At 29.8% G+C, this 22,421-nt stretch overlaps 1 protein-coding gene and 1 non-coding gene across 2 annotated transcripts in view; both read left to right on the top strand.

Moving 5' to 3' along the window:
* The window catches only part of LOC112593203 (transcription factor Ken 1-like), a 38,799-nt gene extending 16,693 nt beyond the window's left edge, over window positions 1-22,106 (top strand). Inside the window, exons 2-6 of the mRNA XM_025337547.1 lie at window positions 11,779-12,106; window positions 13,001-13,303; window positions 14,300-14,578; window positions 17,836-18,253; window positions 21,469-22,106. Of these exons, the coding sequence (XP_025193332.1) occupies window positions 11,789-12,106; window positions 13,001-13,303; window positions 14,300-14,578; window positions 17,836-18,253; window positions 21,469-21,953 (1,803 nt within the window). The 5' untranslated portion in view covers window positions 11,779-11,788 and the 3' untranslated portion in view covers window positions 21,954-22,106. The remainder of the gene's footprint in view (window positions 1-11,778; window positions 12,107-13,000; window positions 13,304-14,299; window positions 14,579-17,835; window positions 18,254-21,468) is intronic.
* Window positions 12,144-12,294, top strand: LOC112593350. Its single transcript, XR_003114598.1, has one exon. It is a non-coding gene; the product is annotated as a U4 spliceosomal RNA (small nuclear RNA).
* Window positions 22,107-22,421: the final 315 nt, after the last annotated feature.

Here is a 22,421-nt window from a genome sequence, read left to right as displayed (position 1 = left end):
ATGAGACATAATAATATAAAGACACTTACTGCATTTTATTTCATTTTCCTAAATGTCTTACGATTAATAATTGATTTATGTTTAAGGTTTTGAATTAAAACTTATGTCCAATAAATGTTTGACTAATCTGTCGGCAATCGTTTTTAATATACATCATATTAGTTTTGATAAATTTGTATTATTTATTTACATAATAATGTATGCTAACTGAATACTATTAGAAAAATAACAGAGGGAAGCAAACTGCTTTATTTTAAATTATCGTTTTAATAATATATAATATTAGTGCCTATATTATTTAATTTTATAGATCTTAACTAGTAGATGGTATGCGTAATATGTTTTTACTGTAGTCAGTACCTAGGTTGAAATTTAAAACTTCATTAAACACACTGAGACCAAAACACGTAAACCTCTATAATTATTATTTTTTACCTATAAAGGGTAACATACATATGCATTGAATTGAACGAAGAGAGACTTAATACAAAATATGTGTAGGTACTGTGCTACTCATTAAAAACTTTTTGAAAAATTTTTTATAATATTTTCTTGACATCTATCGTACTTATGTATACTTTGATCGACACTCCCCTTAGAAAATTTCTCAAGCGTATATTCGTTCACTTTAGTATATTATATTATCGTTATCTGTACCGCACGACTGGGTATTATAGATCATAATAATAATAATAATAATAATAATAATAATAATAATAATATATGTAACACATTTTAAATATCTATTTCCCATCAAATTTATTAGTTCTTAATTACAATCATTAATTATATATTAATAAAAATTTGATCGGAGTAAAATATTAAATATTATTAATATTCTAGTCGTTATAAATTAAAAATTGCGATACTCGTATTACGTATTCTGCTATTAATCGCACGTATGATAATTTTGTACGATGTCTACTAAAATATAGATATTCTAGGTACATAATAATTTACTGATATTTATGAAATCTAATTTTTTACTTCATAATTTTACAGTTTATAGATTGGAAATTATAAGTGTATGTATTGAGTAAAATTTATGTCAAAAATGTGATGATTATATTGTGTTTATTTTTTTTTATGAATTTACACTAATATAAATAAGTCATAATATATTCAGCGACCTAATAACTGTTTGACAAAACTCAAGAAAGAAAGATTCTGGATACACGTCAAAACTAAGTAGTATAACATTAAAACACGCAGAAGTGACTAACATAATATTAAAATCTATTTCAATTATTATTTCAAAAATAGTGGGTGGTACTTTGTTTAACTACATAGATATTTTATATGAATCATTTTTCAGAGATCTAATAAATACAAATATAATCTAATCTAGAAATCTATATACTTTATACACTAATGATGAAAAAATTGATACTTTATATGTTTAATGGCTAAAATAATAATTTCATTTCATACATTTTGAACAATATTATTTGAATTACAATGCATTTTAAATAGATCATTGCATTTTGTACTTTAACCGAGTGTATTATATATTATACAAAATATATATTACGTATATAAATCGATATTAATACATCACAATTAGTTTTAATTTCTAAGAGTTGCGCACAACCATTTTCTAAGAAAAATATAAAGTTTGGTTGAAATTTCATTTATATATCTTATATCAGTATACATTATAATGTACTGTAATTTATTAAACAAAAGTAAGAGATCTTTAATAAAATATATGTTTATTATATGATCAGCTGGACGAGAGGGTATTACATATTTGTCTTATGATGATGTTATTATTTTAATCTGAAAACATACATGTTGTAGAGTTATAAATACTTATAATCATTATAGTGTACCTAAGTTCAATAATCACTGTATGCTTACGTATATCAATCATGTATATCAGATTAGACACATAATTTGTTAGTAGATAGTTTTCGGAAAATAAATAATAAATATTAATTTGTTTTTCTCGATATAAAATGTAAGTTTATATATTATGACTTGAGAGTTAAATAGAATGTTATACATCTCGTAATCAATGTATTATATTTTGATTATTCTTATTCATTAATTATTTTTATGGGCGCTTGCAATTTTATAACATCCTATTTGCCATTTATATATTATTTGATATATAATCAACACTATAAAGTATTTTTTTTAATGTATTATGAATAAAATACTTACTTTCACGAGATATAGACTCATATTGTTTTGAAGTCATACACTTATAATTTAATTTAATTCAAAACGATTTAAAAGTCGTATAATTCGTTTAAACTATATAGTTTTATTTATTTATAAATAAAAAATGTTTTGAAATTTGAAGTATTATATCATACAATTTTATGATATATACAATATACGTAATAGGAACAATCTTTTCGGTGTCATGTTACATTAAATTTCATTTATCAGACATAGGATAAAAATTAATATTATATTATTATTAAATATTATATTCTTGAGTATATAATCTAAATAATTACTATTATAAAAACATATATTTTTAGTTTAACTTGATAAATTTCGTTCATTCAATACAATTACTTATTCAACTCATTCTCAATTTGAGACGTTATACTATACTAAAATATAGCTTGAGTCAGTAAAAAAATCATTTACTGTGTTATCATGTCTAAAGTTATGGCTTAATCGAATAGGAGAGACGTGTTCAAATCATCCAAATGATGTGAATGTTTAACTCGTAACCTAATTTATCATATATCATGCAAACACTAATCAGTAATCAGTTTAACGAAACGCGTGTCGTACATCGTAAACATTTAAAACAATAATATTATACTGCCTCGGCGGGTCCATCGGTCGACGTCGCACTACGTTTTGATGCGACTATGTGAATGTGATTCAGAGTTCAGACGATGGTGAAAGATGAATAAAGTACGAGTGATAATATTTTAAAACCATAAAAATAAATTTATAGGTATACGTATAATGTGTACTGCACGTGGTTGATATATCTGTACAGTGTATACAAACGCTTATATAGATGTTTTTTAGATAGGTAGCGATTAGTGGTGTAGGTTTTTATTTTCTACTTTTACCGTTTTAGACGATTGCTACAAAAAACATAGTATAGGTAATGGAATTTTACTACGATTTCGGCATATTTACATAATTATTATGTATAGCGCACGACTACTACACATTTGGTTTTACCACTACTACACTCACACACATGTATATGTATTATGTATATATCGTATATCATATTTGTATATATAAAATATATACAACGTAGGTACCTGTTAGATTTCACCAAATTTTATGCCATCGTATTATATGTAGGTATGTGTGTTGTTTACATAAAATTAATGTATGTATAGGAGCATTATTTTAAATACGTACTAATTTATATTAAATACATCAACTCAGGGTAGAGGGAGTTGTAATGTTAATTTCATAAAATGAAAATGTAGATATTTATAACTATGTTTATTTTAATTTTTTATTCAAAATATAATAATAATTATTTTGTATACATCCTACATTAATATATGTAAACATTTATAGAGCATATTTTTAAGATTTAATTACAGGTAAGACACACATTTTAAGTGGTTGATATATGTAATTATATATTAAAAGCCGTGCAAATAAAATATAAACTTAAAAATAATCCGACGTTAGGTACCTATACATAATAATAATAATATGGCGTTATGACAATAATCGAATCGGAAACGAATCTCCCCTCCTACATTCCGGCAACCCGGCACTTTAATAGCGATGGTGGTTGTACAACAACAAAATTAATAATCGTTCGAACACACGGCGGCGTTGCACTGCAACAATTCTCATATTATAGGCGCTCGATAATAATAATTATTATGTTTTAATGTTCTGCGCGGATCGGTCGAGTATATTATTCTGCTGTAAACCGCGCGAATAACGATTTCATTAATAAATCACCACTCAATGCATACATTACTATCGTACTATATGGGTGTTGGGTCGCGATTAAACACGCAGGTTTCGTTTGCGCCGCGCTCAAAGAGAAGACATAATATACCTACACGTCATATTGTACGAGATAGAACGTCGGACTACGTTTCGAACGAACTCGCGTACTTATGTGTATGTATCGCCCTATATCATACCGGTGAAAATATTGTCGTATAAACCGCACCGGTATAACGCTCGTAACACTCTCGACGTCGTTATTATTATTTTCGTTATTGTTTTTTTTAAGCCGTACGTCGAGACCGTCGCCACTCGCCCCGTTTTCAGTCGCTCTGCAACACGCGCCGACCGCGTCAATTAGTCTAGTGCCGTGCGATGACGCGTGCACGGTGTATACACAACGTACGCGGCGTATACGAATAATAAAATATGCACATGCACACACACCGCACAAATATACCTACCTACATATTATTATATGCCGCGTAATGTATTATAATATTATAGTGTGTGTGTGTACCGTATACGCCACGCGATGTGAAAGTTCACGGAACGGCGGAGGTACGGGTTATATAATTGCGTTACGGCGGCCCGAGGGTTAAGCCGACCGTCGCCGGTCGCCTTTCAACCTTTCTTCTTTCTTCGTCGTCGTCGTGATAATATTTTAACACGCGCACAACCGATATATTATAATGATATTATAATACCGCGCGGTGCGCGTATGCAGGTACATCATGTGCGTATTACAATGCGATATATTATTATAATAATAATTTATAATATATTATGAGGACCGCGAGAAACTCTGTGCACAGGCGTTGCACACAGCTGTTGTAGACGTGCGCCGCAATAAAGTATAATTTAATAATAATACACTGCGCCTAAACGACGACGACAACAATGCGTGCGGCGGTGTTGCGTGTATTTATAATTTACACCGCCGATCGAGATCGCTCTCGGGGGCGGCGCCGCCCCGATGATCGAACGCCGCGGGGTGACCGGGCCGCCGGCGACTCGAAACCACCCGAGGAAATACGTACGTAATTAATAATTTACAACGATGTTGTGACGCGGCGCGGCTAAAGCTCGGGGGAGATGTTGACGACAAAAAACGCATCGAATCGTTATAATATCGTAGTAAAACTCCTGAATAATAATTATATTCGACGATTTGTTCGTGGATATATATATATATATATATTTATAGTTTTATAAACTGTGGAATATAATTTTCGGGGGTATGACGACTGTAATGCAACATTCAAAACAGTAACTATCAATAACCACGATATCATGTGCTCGAAATTATCAGCTGTGCAATTTCGTGCGAAATGTGTTAGCAGGTTTGAAATTCAAACTTCGCGAATTTAAATTCATGCCATACCTGTCAACAATGTGACTATGACTGTTTGAATAAATTACTCAAAGCCGAATAAACATCAGCCAGCTCTATGCGCAATCAGAGCGAACGAATTAATAAAATATATGTGAGGTCGACACGAATAATATTATAATATTATGGTGTTTATATAGAGCTGTAAAGGTATGTAACTGGATTTCTACATTTCGCCAAGTTCTCGGAATAAAAAATAATATAGTTTGGTCACGAATATCGTTCGACACTCGATTTTCAATATTATTGTTTTTGAAAACCACTTTTCTTTTTTAATATCAGGAATTCTTTAGTCATTCGCAGGCAGTTATTTTGAGGTCTCATATTTTTGATCGATGTATTACCGTAATCTCCTAACCTATATTCTGCGATATCATAATAATGACGATTTTTACCACAGCCGCGGCCACCGCAATAGCAGATGCAAGCCCGGTGCACGTACCTGTATTGTATTATATCATAATGCAGCACGATGACGACAACGCCGAAAACGACGTTCTAAAAACCGAATTTTCACTTTTATTTCGACCTTTTTTCGTTTTTTTTTTTTTTTTCCACTTTCCCCTCTCTCAGCTGCCGCCGTGCACTAGTCCGTCCAAGGTTAAGCGCAGCTATCGCGAACGGATGGGCCGGGAGGTGTGCGCGCGCACGTGTGAGGAAGGACATTTCGTGTCGAAATCGTATAATAGTCGCGTGTACTATGCATGTAACAGTGTTAGTATTTTACTAATTTTAATACAACACTATAGTAATAGAGTTAGTAGTAGTAGCAGTAGTAGAAGTAGTAGTAATAGTAGTAGTAAAAGTAGTAGTAGTAGTAGTAGTAGTAATAGTAGTAAAAGTATTAGTAGTATTAGTAGTAATAGTTTTGAGTCTGAGATCATTTGCTGCTGAGGTTACGCAATGGGCCGAAAACAGAGCACACGCACACTCGTCCGTTTGTGCGTGTGTACGTATGATTGTGTGTTTGCGGCGTGTGTGACCTAAATTCGGTTTTCACGTACGCATATACGGCGGGCGTATGGATATAATAATTACTATATAATAAAATATTATAATTGTATACTCGCCGTACAATGTTTAGATATTGTAATGTAGTCGGTTGTGATTTAAGAGTAAAATTCAGCCCGAGAAAACTATTTTACCGGCTTTCAAATGTGTTCAAGGCATAAAATATGCATGCTTATTTTTAAGTTTTATTAAACGTTTTGCCCCAGAATTGGTGATTACTAAATAAAATAATTCTTGTTTTGCATTGATTAAAAGACAGTATAGGTACTATAATTCACGATAGTTTAAAAAGATGTAGGTACATTATTTTATCTAACAAATGAGTACAATCACTTTGTTTGTAATGATTTCAATAATGTCTTCAACACCAATATTCTTCAGTTTGCTTTTCTCTACAACCATAATTGAAAATACTTTTAATTATTATTTAAAAAAAAACAGCTTACTACCATTCACAGCCCGACGGGTAAAGTCCTAATTTTCAAGGTGCCGTTGGTGAACTGCTTTCTTTTCAAGTTAATAATGTAAACCCTCTTTTTCTTTCACAAACAAAAATTTATTTATTATTACAGTGATCAGATTATATTATATTATATCTTATTTAGATTAAAATCAAGTTATAACTTTACTTTTTTAATGGTTGGAGGAATGAAGTGGAGTGGAAGAAGTAAACAGGCTGTTCAACATTAAATATTTATATATTAACATTTTCAAAAAAAAAATATTTTGCTTCGTAGTATGAAATTTAAAACAAATATAAGGCATTTAAAAAGTATGAATTATAAAAGTTTTTAAAAATGTTTGATTAGTTATTAAAATATTTAACAAATTAAGTAAAATAAAAATTTTCAAAATAGTTTTTACTTTTAAGAAAAATATTTTTACTAATACCTGTTTATATTTGTTTGTGTAAATAACTATTCAATATCAGTTTAATAAATCTCTTAGACGTTCATGTATCTATATGCTCAAAGTTAAATATGAAAACCTATATGTGGGTCTAGGTATATTATTTTCTTAAATTTGATAAAACAGTTATTTTTGTAAATTTACTATTTACTATCAAAAAAAAAAAAAAAAAAAAAGAAAGATAAATGGTTTATTCTGCACTTACAAATGTGCTATGTTGCTGTTTTGATGCGTGAATAAGACGAAAATAATAAATGCAAATATGACGTCTTAAGTTTTAATATTTTTTGAAATACATTATTTTTCTGCTGTAAATATTTAAGTAACTTTTTGATAAGAATTATTTCAAAAAAAAAAATGCTATAACAAGAAAAATATTTTTCTATATTATATGTAAATTTGATTTCCTAACTTGATTTTATCCTGAACGATTGTTTTTCATGTAAAACAATTTATGTATTTAATTTCGTAACTTTTATTATGCAACAACCAGAAAAGATATTTAAGATTTAAAATTAGAATTGTTTTCAATGTATCATTAATATTACCAATTTAGCAATATCAAAATTCTTTAAAATAAAATAGGTCGGATGGTGTAGTGGTGTACTTTTAAAATAATACTATAACACATTTATGTCAAAAATAATAACAACTATATTCTAATCATATAGAAAATAACATCTTGCTCATTTTGGATTGAGTATAAAAACTTGAAATATGTATTTATTTTTTTCGGCATTTTATACGAGTACTACCTTCTTTTTTTTTGTGAGTAGAGGTTGTGGAGCTAATATGTTATAAACGATACGGACGTCGTTTTCGGTTCACTGGTCAGTAGACACAAAATGAATCTGATATTATTATTATAACGTATTTGCTCGGGAACGTGATAAAGTTTGATTTTCGTATTAATTTTTAACCAAATACCACTTATCTTAATATATATGATAATATGTGATTTACGCACATTGCACGCTTGTGAATATCTACATATTAAGATGCCACACAATATCACGTTATGTTTTCACATCCCATCAGGCTGTCACTGTGGTGTTAAGTATATACATGTGGTCCGGAATATATATTACATCTACCTATTTATGCAGTACGCCATATTGGTATAGCCGCATAGATACGACGGTGGAAGTTTTTTCACATTTTCATAATGTTTTCTAAGTTTCGGTTGGATCGTCATCAATTGAAATAGTTATAACTACACTTTTATGTATGCCACAATTTATTTATTTATAGAGAGGAGGGATCTTTTTAATGGCAATAAATACATATCGTAAGTGATTAAATGCGGTTAACTTAAAAAATGAAATAGTTTAATTGGTTTTTTCTACATCATCTGGACAATTTGAGTGTTACCCATTAACCCACTGGTGCTGGCATAACATGAAACGTACATTTTTATGATAATAATATTTACATGCATACTACACGTGTATATATTTTTATAGAAATTACTGTGAGATTTATTTGTTTCATTGGTCTAATGTGTACACACAGATGAGAATTTTTTTAAGTAAACCGAAAATATGTGATAGATTACAAGGCTATACAATAAATACATGTGTAAATTAAAATACTAACAAAACAAATATAAACGCTGAGCAGCTGCAAGAATTGAATGTTAACACTCAATACCCGATGCTACAATTATTATTTACTATCCAGTAATCAACATAATAAATTATTTATTTCATCATAATTTTTTTAATCATTTTATTGTAACTATAATAATTGTATTAAATTAATAGAAAAACACTTTCGTATTACCCAAAACGTCGAGAAACATTTAAACATTTTAATAGAAAAGGTCATAACATTATATAATTTTTATAAGTATTTTACAAATATGAAATTTATTGACAAATTTCTATAAATTCGTTTTTTCTCTATCAATTGTATATTCTAAAATTATTTCTCGTAGTTGCGATTATCTAGTAGGATAAGACACTACAAATAAAGAAGTCAATGTGCCATGTATATACACTAAACATCATAAATACATTTGTATTATAAACATTTTCAATTACCGTTCCAGTTTGTTTTTCACAATATACTTTTATACAACTATTATATTATTATATAGGACGCATTATATTATACTTGCATCGTCAACAGGTGTGTAGGCGTGTGTATGTGTGTGCGTGTCGGAGCGAGCTTGAGTGCAACAAGTTTACCATATTTGTATTCGATTATTCTACATGGTATTTATAATAATATTCCATGCGTCATTTTTTTCTTATTTCTTTTGTCATCGTACGATAGTAAATAATAATTAAATAACGAACTACAGCTTTCGTAATGATTTTAGCGCGATGATTGATGTCATCTAGCCATTTTGTACATATCAATACACCAATATATTATTATAATAAGGAAAATTATTATTATTCCCATACCTAACTTAAGTTTAGCACAAGTATTAAAAATAATATCTTTCATAATTTTAGTGGTTTTTTAGTGGTAGTCAGTTGTGCGTGTTTTGCGATTATAATGTATATTATACATGACCCGATGAAGTATCTTTCATTTTAAAATAGTTTTTAAATTATTAAGTAATTATATGTAATCTAGATAAAATATAAAAATAAATATTATTATAACCTACGGCTACGAATTTCGTACAAAATGATAATATGATATTATTAGTAGTTTCGAGGTGTTCTAAACCAGATATGAACACTGTTTTCGGACGTAAATCATAATGATAAATTAAACATAATATTATATAACGCTGAACTAGATATACATATAACCCAAATTCACCCAAGAAAAATGAACAAATATATATTTACGTCAATTCTCTGGCAAATGAGCATCGGTATACTTCGCGTTGTTAATTAATTCGACAGAGATGGGTAATCTGCCTTTGTCAGATTATGCATATAATTTTAACTTTTCTAATATATTTAAGAAAAAAAACGTCAGCGTGTGCGTATATTTCATAATCAATATAAACAAATGTATAGCCATCATAGACTTAATTAAAAAACAATTCTTCTACAAATGGGTGAAGGAGTGGTACTTAAAAGTCCATTAAATGCTCCAAGTCCCGTGACATAAATACGTGTTTGTTTACAAAAGTCAAAGCATCGAGTACTTGGGTCTCAACAATATATAATATATCATAGCATACACTTTTCGAGTAAACGATGATAAATTATAATGTTATGACATTTTTCGAGTTAGAAAAATTCATTGCTGTCAAAACTCATTAAATTTTTTTATCATTTACAGAGGATGATGTTTATGCTGCCTAATATTTACGTGTATCCGAGTCGTTATTTTCATTTATCATTAACCTAATCTAACTTATATGCGTATATGTATGTATATAAGTATACAACAAGTGTTTATTACTTTTATGTTTAAAGGAAAATTTGACCAAAATCATTTTTATTGCTTAAGTGTTAATTTTCGGAAATAAAATTTGTTCCGTACCTACTGTAAGTCTCAAGAGTATCGTAAGAAAAAGAGTTTAGTTTTGCACATATCACTAATTTTCTCGCTAATATAGAAATATATACCTATTAATTTTCGTTAATACTAAACTTTTGTAAACACACTCAAAAATGAAATTAAATTAAAATTTTATCTATCTTCATTGTTATCATATATAGCGGTAGTGTGTACATTGTGCAGGTATATTCACATAGCTTTATGTACTTGTAAAATGTCTTATATTAACAAATATATAGGCCATCATAATAATTGAAATGTGAAAATATCAAAATAAAACCTTATTATAAAATTAATTGACCCCATCAACGAAAGAGACTTTAAACAGTTTTTAATTACATTTTTTGTTACAATATGTTCGTGATTAAAACAGTTCTAAAACCCTTTTGATACGTATATAGTCGGATGATAGTTTCAACCGATTAGAACAATATGTATGAATCTAGATCAGATTTTGATGATTAAAAAAAAAAATAAATAAAAAATATGTATTGTATGCTATTTTGATTTCAAAGGTTTATACATAATATTTTTTATTTTACTCTTCGATATACATATAAATACCTAAAAACACTTCATATGTTGCATATGTTTATCGATTATAGATGCCCAAGGGTAACTATAATTATTGTACAGAATTAAATAAATGCTGTTTATGTGATACGCATTGTAATTGCTGATGATCGATAACATTGATCCATATAAATATATAATATATTTTACTGTATATTTTAATATATACTATTATATTTACCTATTTATACAAGTCATTCATTCTCAATACATAAAAAAGATCTAGATTCACAATTTTTTTTTTTTTTTTTAACAAAATTATATATAATATAATTATTTTTTTATTTTATTGCTTATTGATTAAAATAAAATCTTAAATATTATAAAAATAGATACGTGTGTATAGAATCGTATTAAAACTTTTATTATCATCTGTCGTTCAAACAACCGAAAACGGCAGCAATTTCTCTATTATTACGATTATATATAGTACCTATCTATATTTTATACATCATTTATACTATAAATCGTATACCATATACTAATCTCGAATCAATTTTTATTTATCTGTTGTACAGCCACGGCCAAATGATGTATGATACTGACTCTGAGTGCGGCAATGCCGCACCACTGACCCTGCACTATGGCAACCACCACGTGTACCTGATGGCGGAAATCCAACAAGCTGGCGATGAGCATTCAGACATGGATCTGATGTGTGAGCAGGGCGTCACCATTCGGGCCCACTCTCTGGTGCTAGCTTCCGTCAGTCCGCTTGTTCGGCGACTACTCAAAGAAGATAACGTGTGCATGTACCATAACCTGGTGCTTCAGTTCCCGGAAATCAAGGAGTCACACATGAAAACGGTGCTGGACTTTATTTACACCGGACAGGCTAGCGTATTGGTGAGTATTAAAATAGAAAACTATTATAAATTATAATAGCTTTGCGCAGTGGCGATATCGTAACCAATAAGGTTCATCCGAGGTGCGATTATTGATAGTTGAAAAAACTATAAATTATAATAATTAATAATATTTACCACGTCGTTAAGTCGAATTAGTTGTTTATATTCTGAGCTTAGTCTATAATAAAATGCTGAATGTTTTACAAAAATATATTATTTACTTATGACTTACAAGAATTGTATTTTTTATTATTCACATAGGTATTTAAATAAACAACCAATTTATTTCTCGGGGATTTTTTATTAGTTATTGACTTGAAAACTTCAGTTTTAGTTTGGCATAATTGTAAATGTGATTTTTTTCTTTTAATTAGATTACCTTTGATAGTCACCGAGATAAATCTCGTACTATTTTCCATCTCTTTCGTTTATTTACACTAATTACATTATACTCGAATATTGAAATTCATGATGTTGTTTTTACACTCCTGTAGATAAACACATCATCGTAATGGAATTTGCATTATCTATTAAATTGGTGATACTAGTGATATTAATTAATTTTATGCCACTCGTGCACACCATTGTGTAATAGTGCAGTCAGATAGAAAACGCTATTAAAAGTACTTATATATAATAAATATATAGGCTACTATTTTATAATATTTTATCAACTAAAATACAAATATATATTATTTTAGCATTTTTAATTAAAATAAATAAATAAAAAAAAAAATTTAAGAAACGAGTACATACTTCTATGAGTTCTATGTACATTATTTCTAACATATTGTACATAACAGCACGCGAATATACTTTATATTATATACCCTGACTTAATCTAACGTAGAATTTTGGTTGTCGTAGTTGTATGAGTGTGGTGTTTTTGCAGGAAAATGAATTCGACGAGGTGGTTAGCTTATTGAACTTGTTGGAGATTCGATCAGACACGTGGCAAAGGGCTATGTACGAGTCGGCATCGTCATCGTCACCACCACCACCCGGACAACCGCCGTCAGCTGCGTCATCGGACTTGTCTGCAAGGACGGATCCAGAAAATCTGTCACCAACGTCCCGATGTGAAGTACACCCCAAAAAGCGACGGAGACGGTCATCCGTACCCGTAAATTTGTCCATCGACACGAAAAATGACGAGGATACGTCCGTTACCCAATCTAACTGGCGGGTATCTAAAGTGAGTCCTTGTCATGTCAAACAGAAATATCTGATACATAATATATCACAAGTAGGACCTAAATTTAAATTATTAAAAAATAAAGTAAAAATGACTTGATCACAATAATAAAAAAAATTAACTCAAATTGTTTTTAGTATTTTTATCATAAAAATAAATTTAATACGCGTATAAAAATTTAAGGAAATTTCATTAATTTTATGATTCATACATTATGATGAAAAAACTATAAATATCAATGACTTATTGATAATAGTTTATAGCTTTTATCGTTAATCAATTTATTAAGAGTGTCTTGTTCTTATACAAAAATTAAAAATACGGTTATTTTAAAATCTACGTTAAACTATTTTATGTGCATTAGTTTATAAGTATTACACAAATTTAAGAACGTTTTTTGAGATAAAAATTTTAAATTTTACACTTAAGACCGCGCGAAACAAACGTGTCGCGGACGACGACGGCAATGGATATAATATCGATTCAACTTGTAATTTTATACCGTTGTTATATTTTTACAGATACAGATTATATACAATGTTGTTGTATATCTGATTAAAATGTTTTTAAAAGTTATATAATATTACAATAATAATATTGGTTGATATTGAGAAGAGTAAAATATAGACAAATATAATATACAAACGTCAAGTATCGAATGATGGAAATATAGTTTTTTTTTTTTTTTGTAGACATTTCAAGTTTAAATGAGTAGCAAATTTCAGGGTATACTCTTGCCAATATTAATAAATAAAATTTTTTCAGAAAATTATTTTGATTTATTTAATAAAACAAAAAATAATAATATAGGTTGGTCGTTTTCATAATTGAAAAAAAAATCTATTTGATAAAAGTTGTAATATTCAGGATTTTTTTCAAAAATTTACTTTTAATGCGTAGATCTTATGTTATAAAACGACTCAATATGCATCAATTAATTATAATAATATGATTATTACTTGATCACTTACATATTGGTTTTTATTACATGTGTAGTTCGAAGAGAGCCACCGGAAGTTGAGGAGGCGAAGCAGTTCGCCGTTCGATGACTATGCCCACCACCACGAACGTGAATACCACCACAACGGTTTCCAACCATTCCCGAAACGTGAACCACACTGGGTCGAAACTGAATACCGGAGTTCGCAACTTCAGTACAGTTGTGAGGTAAACTTACCGTACATGGACTCGGCGGAACCAAACTTAGATCCCGAGATCGAAGAGACAAATGATTCGGACAGCAAGGACGCAAGGCTGAATCCCGCCGACTACGTGGTACGCATAATAATATTATATTAGAATATATTTAATTAGAAGAATTTTACTAATAATGAATAAGTTTCTCCGAAAAATTGGTTTTATCTAGTTGCGCTGAGCTTAAGTATACTTTAAACTGACCTTTTTAGTTAACACTACTGCTCTCGTATTTTTTTAATTATTATTGAAAATAATTAGCCCAATGTTACAAATATAGGTACATAATTAAAGTTTGCAACAAAGTTATTTATCTGAATTTAAACGATAAAATAAATCTATTTATTTGATAAGTAATTCAAAAACAATGGAATTAAATCATTAAACTATAAGAGAACTTGTGTTCAAAACACCTGTTGTCGCATAATTAGGGAAAAATTTCCCGACCAAAATGCATTACTAGTGACGCAATATCAATTTATCACAATTTCATGATAATATTCCCAGCGTATTTTAGCAAGAAATGATAACATTATGTAATGTTATATGTGTATATTTATATATATATGTGTGACCAAACACGAAGTCAATACCACGTATTTTGAAATAGCTTTTTCTGCATCTCTGTTCCAAGAAATGTCTTTTGAGCTTCAATAATATGGCATGACATTAAAGAGAGTAAGTAATTAGAGTAGTCTTTATATAATTAAATTGAATGGATTTTTCTTATCTTTACGTTGTGTATTCGAAAATCGACCATAGATGTAGTTTGGCTTTAATAATTTTTTAGTGATAATTAATTTAAATAACTTTTGCAATCTATAATAATTATACTTTAATATTAAAATAATACATTATTGAGGTGAATATTATAAATGCGACATAGTTCAACTTGATGTGCAGTGACGTGAAATGTTTTTGAAATTTCTCTCAAAAATGAAATTCTTTTACTTTAAATTTAATACGTTTTTATAATATATTGAAATGCTGGCACAGGTTTTTACATGCGTTTTGTAATTATTATTTGTACGATTTAATATTTCGATAAGTATAATATTGTCCAAGTTAATGAAAATCCGCGTTTATTTACATAAACTACCCTGATATCATTAAAAACCAATAATCAAAATTAAACAGCTTTGACGATAATAAAAATGTTGTACCATCGACGCTGTTGAATTCTCGAGAGCTTAAATTCTACTTTTATTCTATAAAACGTAATAATACTACGGTCTGACTTATATTATGAATTCAGAAATTTTTTTACGCAACTCCTAAGAATGTCGAGATAGCAACTTAAAAACCTGAAGTGATTATTAAAACATATTTGAATGGAATTTTGTAAAGATAAATCATCAACCTTCACCGTATGATTTTTTTTCTTTCAAAAAGTCGAATGAGTAGATAATGAATGCACGAAAGTGGTATTCAATTTTATTATGTGTTTATACTATTATATCTGTCATTACTTGGAACATCTATTAAATTATTATTTTCACCAACTTGCCATTTATTCTTGATTTTTAATCTACTAAGTCTATGAAATGTTCCCTTTTCGTTCCCGTCCACACCCATTTTCTTGAAATTCATATAATTATGTAGTAAACGGCGGTCAATACATACGTATATGGTGTAAAATATGCATTCTATATTTGTATGATGTAAAACAGAGACTTAAAAAAATTATGAAGTATGTATGACGTATGTATATATTATTTTTATTAATATTAAATTATTTTAATGTGATTTACCGAAATTTCACGGTAATTGCAACTTAAAAAAAAAACGATGGCACAAATAAAATGAAAAAATATTTGTGCTGCGTATTAGATATCTCATAATAAATTATTAACTTCTTGTGTGTATGTTGTCTAGTAAACAAAAAATTATTTAAATGTGCAGGTCATATAGAAAGAAGTATATTATGCAAAACAAATAATAAATATATTATTATAATATAATAGAAATTAAACCCGTTCTGAAGAATATTTTTTATTCATTTTGATCAACATAATATTGCAGTATTGTATTTTAATATCTTTCATAATACGAATAGTATGCACAAGATTTATGCGAATGAAAGGAAAACTTACTTAGTAAAACAATTAGCAAATCGAAACTATTGTTACTTATCTAAAGTATAGTATAATTGGAGTTTTGTAAACTATCGATAAATTAAATCAATAAAACAAATTGCAAAACCTCAAAAAATATATTAAACTAAATTATATTGTGCATAAAAAAATAATAATTTAAACACTTGTAGTATGTATTAAAACGTAAATAAAAACATATTTTATAAATTATTGTTTTAAAACCTATATACCTATATATTTTGAAACAAAAAATTCTGAATTATTTTTAACAATTATAATAATATATATAAAGCAAAAGAAAGCAGGTTTATTTTTCTTCGTACATTTATAACATTTTCTTCATTTACTTCACTGCACACTAACGTCTATTTCAGGTATTGCCATATCCATATCATTCGACTTAAGTTTAATAATATTTTTAAGAGTTAAATAATATCATTAATAGCGTATGTTACTAAAAAAAATATTCAAAGTTAAAAATAAATCTTAACTTATTGATTATTAGTTACATTCTAATAAATCGGTTTATCATAATATTGTTTTTATTAAAAATAAATATGGTGTTCTTGAAATGTGTAGAAAAACTGGTTAAACATGTAAAATAATTATTAAGTATAAAATAAAAACATCGATTGTTTTTATAAAATATTAAAAATACAAAAATACGCATAAGATGAAAATAAATAAATATGTATTGTTTTTTAAAAATTAACTAACATTTATTTTAAAAATATGAATTTTCAATCGTTATACCTAAATTCTTCATTTCTTTAAATGAATTCCTAGTTTGGTGATTCACAACTCCTAAAACTACAAGTCAAACTAGTTATAAAGTATAAAGAACGCGAGTTTAATGCTGCAGCGTAAAAGCTATTCATTTGCCGTTATTTCGTGATCAAAAATACTTATGTATTTAGTTTATAGACTTATCCATCGTTTGCGTTGTTTAAAATGAATATAAATTTAAAAGTAAATATTTTATTTATGACCCATAATAGATATAGTATTTAAAAATGCCCTTCTTATATTTATAGTTAGATTCTTGTGGGCAAGACACAAAATAGCATATGCAGCTAAAGACTAAAGTGCTGTATTTTTTTATAAATTAGCTCGTATACTTTAAGCTATATATCGAAACTTAAACTTTTGTCTAGCCTTAACCAACCCATCACAAAAGAATATTTTTTTACTCGTCAATAGTTAGGTCAAAGATATTTTTTTGACCACGACCATTCTGTGCAGGTGACTCCGAGAAAACGAAAGAAACAGCCTGGCTTCCAGAACTCTCCAGCCCAGAACCCACCGTTCGTGCCCATGTACTTCCACGAGATGGCGTTCAGGCACCAGAAGATCACGCAATCACTCAGCTCCTTTGTGCATCATCCATTCGGGTCCACACCACAGCCACCGCTGACCCAGCCACGGACCACGGACGACGGTGATCGAGACACTCCACCGCACAGGACACCCATCTACATGGGCCGGTCCAGATCTCAGGACTCCGGCGTGTACAGACCGCCACCGCCGCAGCCCCAGCTGCAACCACCACCGCCACCACCATCAGACGACTGCAGTCCACCTCCACCGTCCGGACAGTCAACCCAGTCGTCATCATTTGGCAGTTTCTCTGAAAACGGGTCACCTTGGAAACCATCGCCTGGTACGTTTTTCGTTAAAGTATTAAGATATACCCATAGACACGAAAAGAGGAATAGAGGAATGGATAGGAGATTACAGTTATCCAAATTTTTACTTAATAAAATCATGAGAAGTCGACCTGAGTTATCAAAGCATGATAGCAATATAATATTATTGATAATTCACTTCAGTTAGCTTCCATTTTACAATCACAAATCCTTGTATTTAGTATATACGAGAATATCCATTTTTTTATTATACAAAGATATTACGACTTGAAAATATAAGTTCTAAAATACTACATATTTTACAATAGATAAGACATTTTAGAAACTATAAAAATAGAAAAGATACCTGATTTTCCGTGCGCTATATCTTTATTCGCGATTTATCAGTATAGGTGAATAATTCTATAAATTACATTAAATCTGCATGAATCCGTATAGGTCTTTATGACGGTGCTTAATATGTTCTTCTGGCTATAGACCTGATAAGAATATGTTTATTGATATATTTCATATTACTCGTACTTGTATAATGTATTTCATCGAAAAAATATTAACCGATTGATATACTTGTACTAATGAGAGCGAAACATTATACTGCATTATATTATCTAGCGTGCGTGTTTGGCACGTTTAACTAACAATAATATATAGGTATATTGTAATTTCTCACCAAGTAGTGGTTTCAAAATTCAAAAACTTTGGCACCCACTGAGAAGTTTTGCCGCGGCATAATTAAAATGGGAACCGACACAAAGAAAGTTTTCAAACGTTTGTGTTATTCCATGTATAAAGAAGCTCTCCTCATCCTTGTCTATTATTACACAACTTTTGGGACTACGATATAATAATAATATGACCACGTAAATACGCGCGTGAAGTGTACTGTCTGATATTATATAATACGACGTAAACTGGAATTTTATGCAAGTTCGATAACAGGCTGCACAGTGAATATAATGATATTTTAATGCCAACGAAAAGAAGAATGTGCTAGTTCGGTTTTTATAACATTCCCAAATATTGGTGAGATAATTTTTTTTTCTTATGGGAATAGGAATACATTCATATATACCAAGAAATCAAAGAACCCACTATGTTGGTTGTTCATGTTATCAATCTAAAACCAAGGTATAATAATAATAATAATAATAATAATAATGTGGTATATAAATATGAATTATAACTACAACTTACAAGTAACTGTACTTTAAATCAACTTTTTAATAAAAAATAACACCCATCGTCTTGGTTGTAGATGAATAGTCACTGATAGAAAATTTCGACCTAATATTTGGCTGTATCACTTTAATACTATAAAAGGACACACATTGGTTTGAAAAATGTAAAATATGTTTTGAGTATTTAAAAAAAAAGTTGGGAAGAGGGTAAAGTAATCAACTGCTCTTCTGTTGAGTAGGAATCTAGTGTACTTGTTATTAAGTATGAGCACTGAATAGATGAGTTATACGTATTTTAATTTAATAACAAAATATCATTTTGTATGGTGAAAAACAATTTAGAGCAAAAACGAACTAATCATAAAGTTACCAAATAGTTATCTTAGTAATACTTTTAGGTTTTAATAAATGTTATTTTAAAAAGTGCTGATAAATATATAATTTTTACCTTCAAATATAATATACTATATTTAACAATATGATACTTATAATTAAAACTTCACATTAATTTCAATGTTTTAGTATTTACCAGATGTTTAACCTCATAAAAGTAAATAGGTGTTTTTAACAGTCATCCGTTATAATCCCAATACATAATTATTAACCATACTCAAGATCACCACAGTTAAATTTCTTTAAAAATAGTGATATTTAATTTTCAATTTCATTTCTTTCAATATTTCACGATGGCTAGTTAAGCTATAAAAATAAAATAATCATTATTTATTTCTTATACATCTGCCGCCTTAACCCATTGATGTGCACATTACATCTACTACTGCAGGACTTATCGATATTCTGCAGGATTCATTTAGCGTGGTGATGCGAGTGTTATATTTTAATCGTTATTAAAGTAAAATATTTTATTATCATTTTGTGCCGCGGATAACTGCGTCGAGGACGATATGATTTTGTGTCTGCTTGTAGCGCACACTCCACATTGTTGTGAACAAACATTCTAGTTTTCCAGTTTGTATCATAGCCTATCTCTACCGCGGTGTTGATGTAATCTAATAAATTATATAATTATATCACCATCAAATTGATGGTTGCACATGCTATGGTCCTCCTCGAACGATAACAATATTATTGTGCACGCATTAAGTGTGAACTCGGTCAAATTATTATAGAAAACACATATTATGATAATAATATATTACTAAAATATTTAATGGTATTACTTCTACCATTCCAATACTACTAATAATATTATTATTTACACACATCCAAAATGTCAAAATAAAAAGTGACCATCACCGGTCTAATTTCTCGTACCTACTGAACATTTGAGAACAATATAATTACTGCAAACAAATATTAGTGTATTACATGCTAATTACTCAAAAGTACTAAAATAGCATTCAATAATGTTGTATAATATGATGAGCTCAAAATAAAATTTATCAATTTATATTATAATAATATATTATGGAGTATTGATTACATAATACATTCGAATGGCTAGACTAATTTTTAAAATACATTTGAAATATTTATAACGCCAAATGATTTTCACTATTTTTTATTGTAGTTGTTTTTAAATGACAATAATCTATATTTTTGATTTCGTTATCATAATTGAAATAAATAGGTACCTAATAGTATTCATAAGCGCTTAGAAATTGTATACGAAAAAGCGTGTAGTAATACCGTGAAAAGGGTAGGTATCCCACAAAAGTTTAGATCGTCCGTTTGTCCAAACTTTAAACGCTATTATATCACCAATATATATATATATATATAAGATTAAAATCACAATTTTAATAGTAAACAAAGCCATCATAAGAAGAGATTGCTATTTTGCGAAGCGAAAAATTCCAACGATATCTAACGAGTGTCCGGTCGAAAACCGTCGGAATGTTTTTCGGAAAAATGTTAAAAATGTTAAAAATATTAAAAACATTAAAATGTTGAGTACCCATTCTCTGTCACGTAACGATTTCAACTATTTTTGTTATTTAAATATAATAATATAATATTATATGAAACGGCAACAAATCGCAATATTATCTTATTGACTTTTGGGTTTTTTCGTTTTTTTCTCTCCGCAGACGTGAAACCGATGTCGCTGTCGTCCGAACCGGCGGCGGAAGTGCAGCACCAGCACCAGGCGCACCAGCACAGCTCGCCAGCGTCCGCGGCCGGACCGGCGTCCGCGGCGTCGTCGTCCGACACGGAGGACAAGTCGTCGGGTTGCGCGGGCGGAGCGGGCCGCGAGTACAAGTGCACTTACTGCGGCAAGCAGTTCGGCATGAGCTGGAACCTGAAAACGCATCTGCGGGTGCACACGGGCGAGAAACCGTTCGCGTGCCGCCTGTGCGTGGCCATGTTCAAGCAGAAGGCGCACCTGCTCAAGCACCTTTGCTCGGTGCACAGGAACGTCATATCGCCCGGCACCAGCGCGGCGGACCAGGAGACGGCGGCCGCGTTCAACTGTTGCTTCTGTCAGATGACGTTCGACACGCTCCAGCAGCTGGTCCGCCATTTTTCGGGGCCGCACAACAACTTACTGCTCACCAAAAACCTGAACGCCTGACGCGCGCCGGCCCAAATTTTTTTCTCCTCGCCGGGCGGCGCTCTGTCCCGTGTCGCCGATTTTTTTTCTAATAATGACGATAATACAATATTATCGTCTGTTATTATTTGCGTAATACAAATTTTCAGCGGACAAGACGTGTACCTCTATATTATACAGTTTTTTTTTTTTTTTTTTATAATTATTTTTATTATTATTATTATAATTATTATTATTATTATATGTATAAAAAAAAACCGTTTTTCGTAATTATTTTTATTAGCTGTTATCGTATTATTATTATTATTATTATTATTATTATGATCATCATCGTTACTGTTCTCGTCGTTGTTATTGTTAACTTTTAACGCGTAAAAAATATTCGGCCGGATAGCGATTTTAATCCGGTCCCCTTACCTGTTTAGTATTTTCGGCATGAAACGCTATATCGTGTCCCTTCCCCGTCATTCATTTAGAGGCGCGTATTAT

This window comes from Melanaphis sacchari, unplaced genomic scaffold (genome assembly GCF_002803265.2).
Source record: "Melanaphis sacchari strain LSU unplaced genomic scaffold, SCAv2.0 Contig1_pilon_pilon, whole genome shotgun sequence".
In the NCBI taxonomy this organism is placed as follows: domain Eukaryota; kingdom Metazoa; phylum Arthropoda; class Insecta; order Hemiptera; family Aphididae; genus Melanaphis; species Melanaphis sacchari.
This window is presented reverse-complemented; position numbering and strand designations above follow the sequence as displayed.